This window comes from Channa argus, chromosome 3 (genome assembly GCF_033026475.1).
Source record: "Channa argus isolate prfri chromosome 3, Channa argus male v1.0, whole genome shotgun sequence".
NCBI classification, from domain to species: domain Eukaryota; kingdom Metazoa; phylum Chordata; class Actinopteri; order Anabantiformes; family Channidae; genus Channa; species Channa argus.
This window is the reverse complement of record NC_090199.1, coordinates 14,539,453-14,553,089: the sequence shown is the minus strand read 5'-3', so window position 1 is coordinate 14,553,089 and position 13,637 is coordinate 14,539,453. Positions and strand designations below refer to the sequence as shown.

General features: G+C 40.6%; 2 protein-coding genes across 7 annotated transcripts in view; both read right to left on the bottom strand.

Annotated features, from left to right (window-relative positions):
* lonrf1 (LON peptidase N-terminal domain and ring finger 1) overlaps positions 1 to 1,827 on the bottom strand; it is a 29,638-nt gene extending 27,811 nt beyond the window's left edge. Inside the window, exon 1 of one of the 2 annotated variants that reach the window (XM_067498162.1) lies at positions 1,087 to 1,827. In XM_067498162.1, coding sequence (XP_067354263.1) covers positions 1,087 to 1,681 — 595 coding nt within the window. In that variant the 5' untranslated portion in view covers positions 1,682 to 1,827. The remainder of the gene's footprint in view (positions 1 to 1,086) is intronic. The other variant, XM_067498161.1, reaches the window with a different exon arrangement.
* Positions 1,828 to 7,522: 5,695 nt separating this feature from the next.
* Positions 7,523 to 13,637, bottom strand: part of dlc1 (DLC1 Rho GTPase activating protein) — a 73,078-nt gene continuing 66,963 nt past the window's right edge. For all 5 annotated transcript variants that reach the window (XM_067496886.1, XM_067496888.1, XM_067496887.1 and 2 more), the window contains 7 exons: positions 13,422 to 13,629; positions 12,783 to 12,999; positions 12,194 to 12,308; positions 11,017 to 11,232; positions 9,883 to 10,100; positions 9,603 to 9,776; positions 7,523 to 9,473 (listed from right to left, as the gene is read on the bottom strand). In XM_067496886.1, coding sequence (XP_067352987.1) covers positions 9,374 to 9,473; positions 9,603 to 9,776; positions 9,883 to 10,100; positions 11,017 to 11,232; positions 12,194 to 12,308; positions 12,783 to 12,999; positions 13,422 to 13,629 — 1,248 coding nt within the window. In that variant the 3' untranslated portion in view covers positions 7,523 to 9,373. The remainder of the gene's footprint in view (positions 9,474 to 9,602; positions 9,777 to 9,882; positions 10,101 to 11,016; positions 11,233 to 12,193; positions 12,309 to 12,782; positions 13,000 to 13,421; positions 13,630 to 13,637) is intronic.

The following is a 13,637-nucleotide window of genomic DNA, read 5'->3' as shown; positions in this document are numbered from 1 at the left end:
ATAGATCTAGGAGATGTAAACTGTTAAGGGGATGAAAGAAATGTTTTATTTTTGCATTAGTATTAGTATTATTAGTATTAGTACAATGATTAATCAATTCTATAAATTGTATGTTTACAACTAATATTGGGATTTGAACCAGTAGCTCCTTCTGTCACAACCTATGTAGATTAAGAGCTACTTAAAGAATGTGCAGTGTTTACAATGAAAGTTTCACTAAGCTCTTTAAAATCTTTAAGAAATGCATCTAAGAGCATGAACTGTGACATCACAAGTTTTATTGAGTCTAATTCAATCCAATCAACAACTTAATCAAGTGTGATAACTTCAAGCACAGTGAATATAAAGTCAGGTTGAAATAGAGGTTGTTTTGTGGAATTTACAGTATTTTCACATTCAGAGTCAATTTTTTGACGGAAATCCTTATTTGACACCGTTCATTTTTCAAAGCAGAGCAATTTTAAATGCCTTAATCCAAGACTGAATGGGGTCTTTTCCTTTAAATTCCACATAAACAGCCTGGTTTCCCCTCATTGTATAATATTGGGGTCTAACAAAAGCCAACCACTGCCTTACTGAGTATTTTATCAACAAGCTGTGCACTGCCTTCTAACAATCAACTGGCAAGTGCTGTAATCGTCTCCTTTTAAAAACATTTAGGAAACACTTTCTCGAAACAGCCATGGCAAGATCTTTATACGAAAGTCACCCTTTCCTTTTATAAGTTACAAAACCTGCCCCGGTGCAAGTCACGACCTGCCTTATGCAACTTGCACAAAGCGCGCATGCTCAGTTTGTGGAGTTTCATAAGCTGGGCCACAGCAGCTGGTACCAGTACAACGCCGGGTTTCAAAGTGTTTCTCACTGGAACGTGGCTCTGTATGTTTCGTATTGGCCACTGACAATAAGCAAAGTGTAGTAAAACACAACGTTTTACCGCATCCTCATTATTTTCATTCAAAGTTGGTAAAATAACATAATACATGTTTGTCTTATTTTTCCCCTAAGTGTGCGCGTAGGAAACACCACCAGGAAAACGCCTCTTTCCGAACACCGTGGCTGCGTGGCTATGCTAACAACACTCACCTGACTGAATGGCGTTAGTTGCTAACGACACTGCTTCCTGGAAGCGTTTTCTCCTGCACAGCTCGTCCACTTTACATAGAGTTTTGCACTTTTTCAGCTCGTCGGGAAACCATTTGTCTAACAGTCCAGACAAAAGTACATTGGTTTTCTCCTCGCCCCTCACAGCTTCAGGGCACAGCTTACATTTGGAGAGCAGCCGTCGCTGTAAACACCGTTTACAATACGTGTGTCCACAGGCGATGGTCACAGCTTCACCTAAAAAACTGCGGCAGTTGGGACAGTCGAACATGACGTCCGAAGAACTGCCCCGATTCTGGCCAGGAAGCGCGTCTGGCCCAGCCGCTTTTGTCTTGAAGTTACGGAGGATACAGACCAAAAAAGTGCTTAATTGCTCAGGCCGTACAGAACCATACCGCCTAGCCGCAGAGAACCAGTAAATGGCTTCTTTGAGGCAGTTCTGGGAGGCTAGCGCGTTGGCTTTCTGGAGTATAAGTTGATGGTGGTCCTCCTCCGAGACGCTGTCGGAATCCGCAGCGCCGATGAAGAAGCCGCTGCTCTCCTCCGGAGCGTCCTCTGCACGCTGTTGGAGCGACATTATCGCGTCAGAATTTAAGGAAGCGAATGTTATGTAGATGCAGGCTTTGTTCTGTTACCGTGTTTACACATTTCGGTGGCTGCCACGGTCCTCACAGCACAGCGAAAGGACTTTTCCATAGACGTTACATAAAATAAAATACAGTAGCACGTGAGCAGCAAGCTCGGGCCGTGATTGGTCGCAGCGTCTCGGTTACAAAACCCGTGTTGGAAAGTTTCGTAACTACGGAAGCGACGTTTTGAACCAGACAGATTATAGCGCTTTTATTTGAACGTGTGCTCCTAAATTTAGGCAGACACGGGATCTAAAGCAAATCTAAAGGAATCCAACAAAACGCCTAAATATTATACAAGTGCGTCTTCACGCATCTGTCAATATGCTGGAGTTTTTAAAAGGCTGCTAGAAAATTCCATCACAAGTGCTTGTGTAATAACGTTTTGTAACCACCTCCTTAAGCGTCGATTTATGTAATTCATTTCACCTTCCTTAGCTGTGTCCAATCTGTTCTAATGGCACTTTAAAGAGAGTGTTCCAGAAAATTGTACATTGGGTGGCAAGTGGTTTTGGCCTGGGTTGCAGCATCTCGGGGATAGTGTTGCACATCATTTAATCATTAAAAATCTAATGTTTTTTTTCTCAGATATACAACAAAAAACACAAAATCACTAAATTGCTTGGATTTGCAGCTTGCAGCAGGATCATCTGTCCTATTTGTGTCTTAATTTCTCCCTGGTTCTGTCCCTTCCTCTGCATTTAGTTAAGCTTCATTCTTTGCCCTTGCCTTCCTCCAAACCCTTGCTACTGTGTGTTTTAACAAATGTTGTTGTTATTGTAATTGTGTACATACTTGGGGGATCTTTGCTTAGAAAAATGTATAAACCACTGACTGGTGATCAATTTGTGTCATTCCAGTTCTGTCAAAACACTGATAAATAGTCGCTTATATAGCGCTTTTTTATCCAAAGCGCTTTACAATGTTGCTTCCCATTCACCCATTCACACACACACACACACACACACACACACACACACACTCACACACCGATGGCGGCAGCTGCCATGCAAGGTGCTCACCTGACCCACCGGGAGCAACTTGGGGTTCAGTGTCTTGCCCAAGGACACTTCGACTTGTAGCCAGGAGCCGGGATTGAACCACTGACCCTGTGGTCTATGGTCAATTGCCTTACCAACTGAGTTACAGCCGATAACTCAGTTGATAATTCCAGATGTTCAGCACTGGCTGGTTTCTTGGTGCCTGAGAAAATAGTATAACTGCAGTGGCATAGTGGAAGCCAAAAGGAGCTTTGGCCTATTCTGTCACCTGTCACTCAGTCAATCTCTTTGCACCCTTTTCCCTCCATGTCTACCAAGCACCATTCACTCACTCACCTGCTCTCCATCTGCTCCTTGAGGACTCTCTTTAAGCATTCAGTAACCACATACTCACTGCTAGACCATTGTTAGAGATTTCTGCAGTGTTCTGGTGGCCTGTGCTTTGGTCTAGGTGTTAGGTTTCAGTATATTTCCCCACACGTTACCTTATACCCATGTTCTCACTACATTCTGCTCTAATCTGACCATGGTTGTCTAAATCATTGATTAAGGTACCTACCTTTATTCACATTTAGGTTTCTCGTCTGACATTTAGCTTTTCCCCTCTTCTAGGTTCAATTCCCAGTCACCATGCTTCAATTTCAGTTGCTGTTTTTGAATTGCTTATCAATCTACTTTCATATTTCTAAACTTGCCTCTTTTTGGACTGTTTCACCTATTGTTTCTTTGTATCCCCTGTTCAAGAGATGTGTTACTTTACTATGTCCCTATAATAAAGATTCTCTCTATGGTGCCCTTATGTTAATTGCCCTCTAACTTTACAGATTAAGTAAACTCTAGCTTCAGGGTTGCATTTGAGTCCTCATTTCACATTCTTGATTAAATGAATGATAATCTCACCTTTTAGCAAAAGACACTACTTTGCTCTGTTCCACACCAATCAACCACCAAAATTTGACAATTCTTCTTCGTTGTCTTTATAAAAACAATTGTCATCTTGACTTAATTGTGGTTGTCCCAAAATTATAAGGCCCCAGTTCAAATCCTCCTGTTTATAAAGGCAAACATGATGGAACCCATGATGTCATGTTCATTTTGTCAAGGAAAACTATGACACAAACAGGCATGGTTGTATTTTACTAATGGGGGCCCACTGACTGTATCATCTTCCCTTTCGATTTATTTTTCACGCCTCCCCCTCACACACCCTGAGTCCGCCACTGGATTTAATGTATTGATTTCTGAGTGACTTAAATGAAACGGCATTATTGCTATCTTTTGTCTCCTCTCCTTTTATCACTGTCTGAAGTCAGAAAATCAAATCAGATTTTAAGGAAGCACATGATGTGCTGTGCGTCACATTTTTCTGAGAATGTTTTGCTAATTACATTTGGAAAAAAAGCATTAAATTAAATTCAACAGTAAAAAACAGTGCTGTTAGTGTGCCAAATATTGGCCAAGTCAAAAGAAGTCAAAATGCAAAATAACAAGCACAAAATAAAAAGACAATAATAATCTGATATGCCAAATGACTTTTAGCCAGGCTTTAGGGGTTGCTGAGTTCATTTGGTACAGGCTGTTTGCTTTGTTGAAAGGCAAGACTGTATAATGTCACAGAAAGTCAAATAAAATAAAGGCCAAGCTGTTCATTCATGTATTTATTAATGTACGTTGTGCTATGATGGCTGTTAGAAATTGCATATTGTGGAGAAGTACTGTCCTCTAGTGGTAAAAAAAGACAATTAGTACAAAGAGACAAAACTATAGCACACAAGTTAAATGTGTGTGCAAACAGCTTTGGGTTTCAGCGTTTTATACTAAAAATATATGCATATATTGAACAATGAAAAAGAATCTAAAAATGTTTGGACAATCTTCACCAAAAGCTGAAAACCAAAAGGTTTTCTCAACCACTTATTTTTGTGTTATTGACTTCTAATTATAAGATCATGGTTTTAGGCCAGTAGCTCCCTTTTTGAGCATCTTCACCAGAACTGTAAGGGAAATCTTGTACCTTGAATCGTACGAAATTATTCAGCATTAGTGTAAGACAGTCGTCTTACGGATCATAGGGTCAGTCGTTCGTTCCCCGGTCCCGGTTATATGCCGAAGTGTCTCTGAGCAGGACACTTAACACCTAACAGCCCATTCCCATCCCCAGCCGCGCAGTGCCGGTCCAAGCCAGGTAGAAATCGGGGAGGGTTGCGTCAGGAAGGGCATCTGGCTTAAAAACTGCCAAATGAACGAACAATGATCGGCTGCAACGACCCTGAACTCAGGGCATAAGAAAAAAAATTCTGTGATTCTGTGGCAGCTGTAAAAAAAGCAAAAAAAAGAACTTTTGAAGTACATAAAGATACATTTTGTTCTAATGATATGTTTTTAGTACATTGACATATTCTGTAAATTTGATTTTTAGATTTTAATGTTTGATTATTATAGTGTAAGTCTAGCATACAAAAACCAAAGAATGCATTATGCATAATTAACTAGTTTTAATCCACACAGCCACCAGAGGTCAATGTTGAACTGTGAAAAAGACATTCTGTCACTTAGCCAGATGAGCGAACCCTTGTGTTTGGTCTGTGAAATTTCAGCAAGATATCTAAAATTTTGCATAAAACCATATGGTAAATGATCTGCAATTATATAGCACTTTCTACCTATTGGCACTCAAAGTGCTTTACACTGCTTCTTATTCACCTATTTGCACTCACAATCACACACACATTCATAGACTGACGGGGGAGCTGCTATGCAGCTGGCAAAAGCTCATCCGGAGCAACTAAGGTTGGGGTTCAGTGTCTTGCTCAAGGACACTTCGACACGTGACTGGAGGAGCCGGGGATCGGACCAACAGCTGTAGGATTGGTGGACGACTGCTCTATCTTCCTGCACCACAGTTGCCCCCACTATAGGCCTAAAGACAAAGAAAGGTGTCATCTAATGATAGGATTGGAAAAACGTATTAAACAGTTCATTTATTTAGAAAAACTCACAATAGTTCATAACATGTTTTTTTAACTGAAAGAATTTCCAGTCTTGAACTACCTCCACTCATGTGTGTTTTTACATTTGATTAAGGGCTTTAGGTGTTAATGCTTATTGTGTGTCTACTAAAACACACAAGGAAGCGTTTCTTTCTCCGTGTCCCCGCTATGCCACATATTCCTCTTTTTCTGTCGGTCATACATGCATTCATACGTACACACAAACAAGATCATTCATACCGAGACTGTGACACCACCTTTGTGGGATGTGAATTTAACCCTACTACAAATTAAGACAACTACAAAGTGTGTGTGAGAGTGTGTAGGTGTTTTACTACAGGCAAACTCTGTCCATACACCAGCCTTTTTTCTAGGAAACAGACATACAGACAGATTTTCCCTGTTAAAAAATGTACTTCTAATCAAGACATTTCTGGAATAACTTTGGGGGACTGATATGAGGTCAACTGTAGAAACACTGTTTGACTATATTCTCAGTCTTGTTGACTCTTAAAATACAGTCTTATCATTGTGACATACCATTTCTGTTTCCACAACAATTCCACCAGTGATCCATTAGAGAATTTCAGTCAGCATGGAGATATGTGACCCACAGTTCCTGTCAAATATTTGACACACCTGTGGCATCTCTTGTGACCAAGCACTCTCTGATCATGTGGTGTGAATGTAAAAATGAGATTTAAATTCAGGCCTGGTATACCCCTGAAATAACCTCTACACTGTTCTGTTGAACTGAGCACAGCATTTTTTGATACTGAGCGAAGGAACAAATGCATACAAGCAAGCGTGCACTCACACGTTCATTTATCAATGTGGGAAACCTTCTGAGCTCCATTCTCAAACAACGGTGCTGGAATGCAGCTGTGGGGCCGAATCTTGGTCAGCCTTATCTGGCCCTGCATAATCTCCCAGAGGTGTTTGGGTTCCCAGCAAAAATACATACACATGTACATACAAAAACATACCAGCATTTGGAGTAAACACACAAAGATAATGCAGCTAGATTTTTCAGTCCCTATGAGGTTCTGATTCCTCACTTGCATTCTCTAAGATAGTACTCGAGGTGTTTATGGTCCGGCATAAAATGTAAATATATTGTTTTGGCGGTGGGGTTTCTAGGTCTACTTTTTTGTGCTGTCATAGTGTATATATGTGGAAAATACCTGAAAATACTATATACTATATAGAATATGTTTATGGTACCTAAATGTGACGGCAAAGGAAACGCTTTTTTTCCCCCCCACAGCCAGCCACTTCTCATTTTTCCAAGTGATTAAAAACATAATGGGGTATATTAGGCCCTGCTTTGACCCTTGGACTCCCTCTGTCCCCTTCATTAGCCGCATGACTGCCCCACTCCTCATAGAGTTTGCTGGGTCTAGTCCAGGGCAGCAGTAATACAAGGGGCTCCATTGTGTCCTGCTACATGAAACTGTTATGTAAGATACAAAGCAAGAAGTGAGATCTCCATCTAGCAAGCCAGTTTATACCCGCCTGCATGCAGCTCACGCCTCTCTGGCCTAATCACGGATTTATTGATGTGGAATGAAGATAATAGTGAAATGGATGTAGTGGAGAGGGGGCTTGAATATGGAAATCCAGGGTTAGTCTGGATCTGAGAAGGTGTAAGCACTTGGAACAAACTGTAGTGTAAACAAATGACTGGAGTGATTGAGGGATTTAAAGAGGAAAATCAGAACAAAGCTTGAACTTCTCTTGAAAGACAACTTTGGTGCAGTCATCCCATAAACACATAATTACATAACTCTCAACACAATTATTTTAATACATTTAATAGTGCACTTCGATTAACCTGTACAGAAATAATATTAATAAAAAAGATAAACAATTTGTTCATTTCCATAACACAAAGCTTAACATTTAGAATAAAATAAAATAAAATGGTACAAAAGAAACATATCTGAGGTATAAATACATTTGTTTTAAATTAACCGTCATAGCAGGGTGTTATTATTTGGCAGAGTTAAAGGTAGAAACCTTTATGATATGAACAATGGCTTAGTGACTTAATCATACAACTAATGAAAATGAGAGCCCTCAGACTGAAGCATTGTTATGAATGAATAAAGGTCAACTTTGTTATGAGGTCCCTCAATCTGTTACTTCTTTTTAATCTGAGTTGACAGTACGAGGAAAAAAGCTTTACACATATGTTTTTTCCTTCCTTTGAAATCACACAATGCAACATTCAACCTACATCCAAACCTCTTCTTTACAGTAAAACCTGTAAAATGTCCACCTTTATAAAAGGACCTTTTTCCTGCCTACAACCTTTTTACCGTCTACGATTTCTAGAACAGTGCATGTATTTTTCTGTTCTTGTGTACATCAAAGCAATTGTTTTTATTTTCTATATGTATAAAGTGATGTCTGAAGTGATGCTTAGAAGAAGTTTTAAAAACTAAGTTGTCCTGTGCTCTTACGAAATCTAGCGTTAACACATTTAACAGAGAGGAAAGGCTCAACATGGGGAAGTTACTTTATTTGTCTTTGGTCCCTAAAACCTGTTTGTGTGCTAGGATGATGGCACACGTGGTCCAAAATATATAACATTTCCTATCTCAAACATGAACCTAAGACAGGTTCTTATGGGCTCCTAATGTGCTTTAAAGTCATTGAATAACTGGCTTTTTGCACAATGTTGCATGAGCTAGCAGAGTAACAAATTGCCCATGTATCCGGAAGAACAAAATCAACTTCCATATCAAAAGTACGACACAAAGTCTAGTGGAATAAATTCTTTAGAGGATGAGGACACATTTTGAGAAGATATACATTTTATAAGTGAGCCCCTTTTATAGATAACGTTGTTCTCTTTGGTGAGCCAGCCACCACCACTCATCTCTCTCTGGCTTCATATATTGCAACACTAAAACCCTCTGCAGTCGCCTCCTGTCTCACAATATCCTTTCTATTGTCTCCACTCATTCTGCAAACTATCAGCACATTCACATCGTTCTTCTCCCATGGATTCATTAATCAACCGAATACAGTATTGTCTGTTATACCTCCTGTGTCTTGCTGTAACAGAAAAGGGGCAACAAGGTAACACAAGAAAGACACCTACAATTTCTGTGAACAAAATATGGTATGTACACATTATGCTGTAACTGGAAACCGGAGAATATGTTTTTTTTTAAACTGTTTGTTGCTTTGCTAGTGCGTGTGTACACGCACGCACCCATGCACAACCACACGCATGCACCCACACAGACGCACACATACTATGAATTCCCCTCGCTTCTTAGAAGCAATAGCGCCCTTGGATAAAGTTTAAATCTCACATCCTGTATCAGCGACATCATGTCGTTTGGCCCAGTTGAATGTTTGTGACATGAGTCCTCTTGGCAGCACACCGAGAGCTCCAATTAAACAGTTTAAAATGGGAACATCAGTCTGTTGTGACATAATCCGGGCAAATAAAAGAAGTCCTTCAATCCAGGATCCGGAGTTTGTCCTTTAACTGTGTGCATAAAGATCAACCTCTCTGTTGGACTGGGTGGAATGACTCATTTCCGCTCCTCATTAGGATCCAAATTATGGTCCAACAGTCTGAGCTTCAAAGAAGCTGCTGAGAATTATGTTGCCCACATTGCATACTGCTTTGTCATTTGTCCATGGGCACAGTGAATGAGTCATGTATCCGCGCCACTTCGGCAGCACACAAGTGACCATACAGTTTATTGTACCACTCTGGAAAACGACCCCTAAATAATAAATAAACAAATAGGAAAAAAAGAAAGAAAGAGTAGCAGTGTTAGCTCATTGTGTCATTAGCTGAGCAGCCCTGAACTATCAAAACACTAAGGCTTTAACTCTGTCAATCATCCACTCACCTGCAGTCGATCCTGGAAATATGTGTGAGTCGAGATTTGTTGGCTCCGCAGGGCTCGATGAAATAGCGTGACGTGAGGACATTGGCTCGAACACCTACAACGGATGCCCCTTCATGATCCACAGACGCACACACAAGTGCACATGCTCCCTTTGGCAGGTCTGTCGCCCATGTTCTGTTAGAAAGAGCAGATAGAGATGGAATTAAAATCAGAGCGAAATAGCAAAAAAGATGGAGTAAACAGTGGGACAGACTGTAAGCAAAAAAGGGAGATGGACTACCTGAGCACCACGTGGTCTCTGGTGGGATGTGGGGCCATGGTGTTCCTGACATACTGGTATACCTCCGTCCTCTCGTCCAGTGTCTCCACCACTCGGCTTTCAAGTAGGTCCTCGTCCCAGTGGGCCTGCTCCCGCAGCACTCGTGTCAGAATCTCCTCAGGATTTGCAGGGACCTCCACAGTCACTTTCCATAGCCGCAGTGGGAACCCATCATGCACCTGGAGAAACACATGGAAAGGCTGGGTTAACTTAAATATAGTTGCCCTACAGTTAGTATAGAAAAGTCTGAAAAGTCAATGGTTGAACATAGGTTCAACTCCTTTCCATTAAAGAACATTTAAATAAAATGTCACATACCTACACTAGAACAATGTACAATGATCTGAGCTTATTAGTTATAGTCAAAGAAATGAGACGTGGTTAAAAGTCAATAACAAAAATTCCAGCACTAGACGTGGTTATGGAGTCATAATTTTATTCACAATGATCAGTTTATGTTCAAAACCTCTCATTGCCCTCTGGCCAAGTCAGCTGATTCCTTCTGCCATCACATGATTAAAAAAAAAAAAAAAAACACTGTTTGCCATGTGTCTCACAAAGGGGAGAAAAGATAACCTCAGACAGGACCCTTGCACACTGGATACAGGAAATGTAGATATGAGATACTGGTGAAACTGTGTATGTTTCTGTGTGTGTCTATGTCAAGCTGATGTCATTCTGGGATGGAATCCAGTACTGCGATGGGAATGAGAAGGCAAGGGCCAGGCCAGTTTCACACGACTGAGTTTCTATACAGGAAACCCTAACTGCTGGTTTTCCACTAGATATTTAGAGAAACGAGAGACAGGGAGAAGCGAATACGATGAGGGAAAGAGAAAGCAGGAAACAGGGATAGTTAAGGAGACACTGTCATGAATGGTGGCTTGATTACATGCTAGTGACAGACCAGCTAATGATCTGCTTTTCCTCTTGACTTTCACGTGTGCCAATACTTTGACTTTGTAAGACTTTTATTACTGTATTCAGGTTTTGTCACAAACACAGTGACCGAAGCTGTATGGAAGGAATGGATTATGCCTGACAAAAATATCTAAAATGAACTAGTAAGAGCTGATGAATAAAAAGAGGACTTGCCTTTCTATAGGCCAGCTCGGCGTGCTCGGGTGTGGAGCAGCTGTCATAACCTTTAAATTTGTCCTTGGCCTCTTTGAGGAGAACATCTAAACTTTCCCGGAGGTACGCCTTGTAGCCTCCTTGTCCAGCTACTTCGCCTGCAAGCTCTTCCAGGCGTCGTGGAAGCAGTGCCTGCTCCACATAGGAGTTCCTGCAGCGATTCATCTCTTCTGGGATCTGGGGAAAGGAGAAGATGTGTAGGAAACAAAGGTCAGGACAGTTAGTCACACTGTAAATGAGAAAATCTCAGTGTTAGACATGTCTTAGAATGAAAACTCAATTATTGTGTTTTATTTATATTCACATATATATTTTTTAAAAATTAATGTATTTTTTATTCATCCTTGTTTTTCTCTCTCATTCTCATTATGTCAATGTCTTATTTGCGCTTTCAGTCTTTCAGGTTTAATTTAATCCTAACAACATTACAGCCTAAGAAAAGGATATTAATTAGAAAAGGAAAAGACTGGTTTAAACTGATGTTAATTACAGTCAATTATTTCATTGGTCATTTCAAAGTTATTAACCTCCACAAGCAAACAGAAATCTAATTTAAAAAAATACAATTTGGAAGGTAACTGAGTTTCATAACGTTGCCATCACAGGAAGTCAGGAAGCACTCCCTTAATCCAATAAAACTTTATACAGGAATAACACAATATGCACCCTTTTAGTAATTACAGTAACATATAATTTGGTAATTACAGTAATATATATTACAGTATTATATAAGATGAACACTGTGCTGGACAGGGCATGTTTTAGCCTGAATAGAATTAAAGTCGAATTACAGAGTTACATCAAGCACTCAAGTACAAATGGGCAAAGCACTCAAGTACAAATGGGGCCATTTGTAGAAAAAACTGTCACATTAACTTTAGCAGTTATGTAACTCAGATGTCTGTTTACAGCACAAACACTGGGAGTGTTTGACAAAACATGGTGAGCCAGAGCTGACGTTCATTATGTCACACACACCTTCATTGACCCTAACGGCAGTCTGACCACTAAAAAGATCTTAATATCTAAATCATGTACTGTATCTTTGAGTCTTTTTTTTAAGCTAACTTTGACTTTAAAAGCAAGCAAACTCTGAGTTTGAATACAGGTTCACCCCCTTTTTCTGTTAGCTACTGACCCGAAAGAGTTTCCTACACTCCTGGATCATGTGTGCCAGGCCATGAGTGGCAGCCAGGTTCTCATTTAGATCCCTCTGGTCCGGCTTTCCCAGTGTCTGCTTCCTGTTCATCACCCTGTAACCAAAGAATAGGAAAAAAGAAGACAAGTGGACACAAAGATTTAGTAACAGCATCCAATCTGCAGACAGTGAAAAAAGCAGAGGAAGTGCCAAAAGCTAAAGATTGAAAAAAACAAACAAACAAACAACAAAAAAAAAAGGATTCTGTTGTAAATAGCTGACAAACACTGCTCTACCACTGCCAAATGTGAAGCAAAATATGTTTCCTAATTTGCTAAAGATATTTATGTAACCTTTCCATTTCCTGTTTCTTTGCCTCTCCTCAAGCTTGACTTTCTTCCTTTACCTTCTGTCCTCCATTTACAATATCCTGCTCTTTTGTTTATTTAAAATGAACATTTCCTGTTTTTAAAATCTACAGCATTTTACATGGTATGCATACTGCACTGCTACTGCAATAATTGTGTCAGTGAAGAATAATAATAACATAAAATTTTACTGAATACAATGGCACACACTTGAGACATACCTTGGCGAGGAGCTCTCTTTACGGCGCAGTGTGTTAAGATGAAAGACGGACGGGGCCAGGCAAACAGCCAGGTTGGTGGGGGTCATCTGGTTCTCGGCCACACTGGCCGTCACGTCGCTCAGCAGACACAGCAGTGTCCGCAGTGCCTCGCGGTTCTCGTCAGGCAGCAGTAGCACTGCAGCACGAGCTGCCTGCAGACGAAGCTCTTTGGGCATGTCTACGGAGGAACAAGGAGGATGTCATGACTCTTTTTTTTTTTACTATTATACCAAGCAAAAGGCCAATAACACCTGTCATATGATGTACTTTTTGGAGTTTGTGTATAGCCTCTCTTCAGCTGCCTGGAATGAGCTAATGATGGGATTTGTGAGAGGGTGGCCATGCAAACAGTCAGCCATGGAAGGATGATCCAAGATTAAAAGAATGAACTGACGCACGATCTCATTCCACAGGTATTTTGTGAACTTATCTTGTTTGTTTTCTTTTGATGGTTACACAACTTCTTTCAACACAGCAGACAAGCATCTACAGCTCTAGAACAATACAACTATGTGTACTCCTGGGCACCCTGAGTATGTGCATGTGGACATCTGTACAAGATTTTGTTTATTCTGTCTATGTACGTGTCTGTATTCTTACACTGATAGATCTGGAGGAAGGTTTCTGACAGTTTGCTGGTGAGGAGGGGTTCTGGCAAATCTCGAAAGTACTGCTTCAGCATGTCTGCAACGTCATACGCCGACTGACCCTCGTAGCTGACTCCTCCCCCATCTGCGCCACTCGCCTCATTCATTTGGCGAAGAGCTTGGATTCGAGATTTCACTCCAGATTTCCTGAAAAGACCCACCTGGGCAG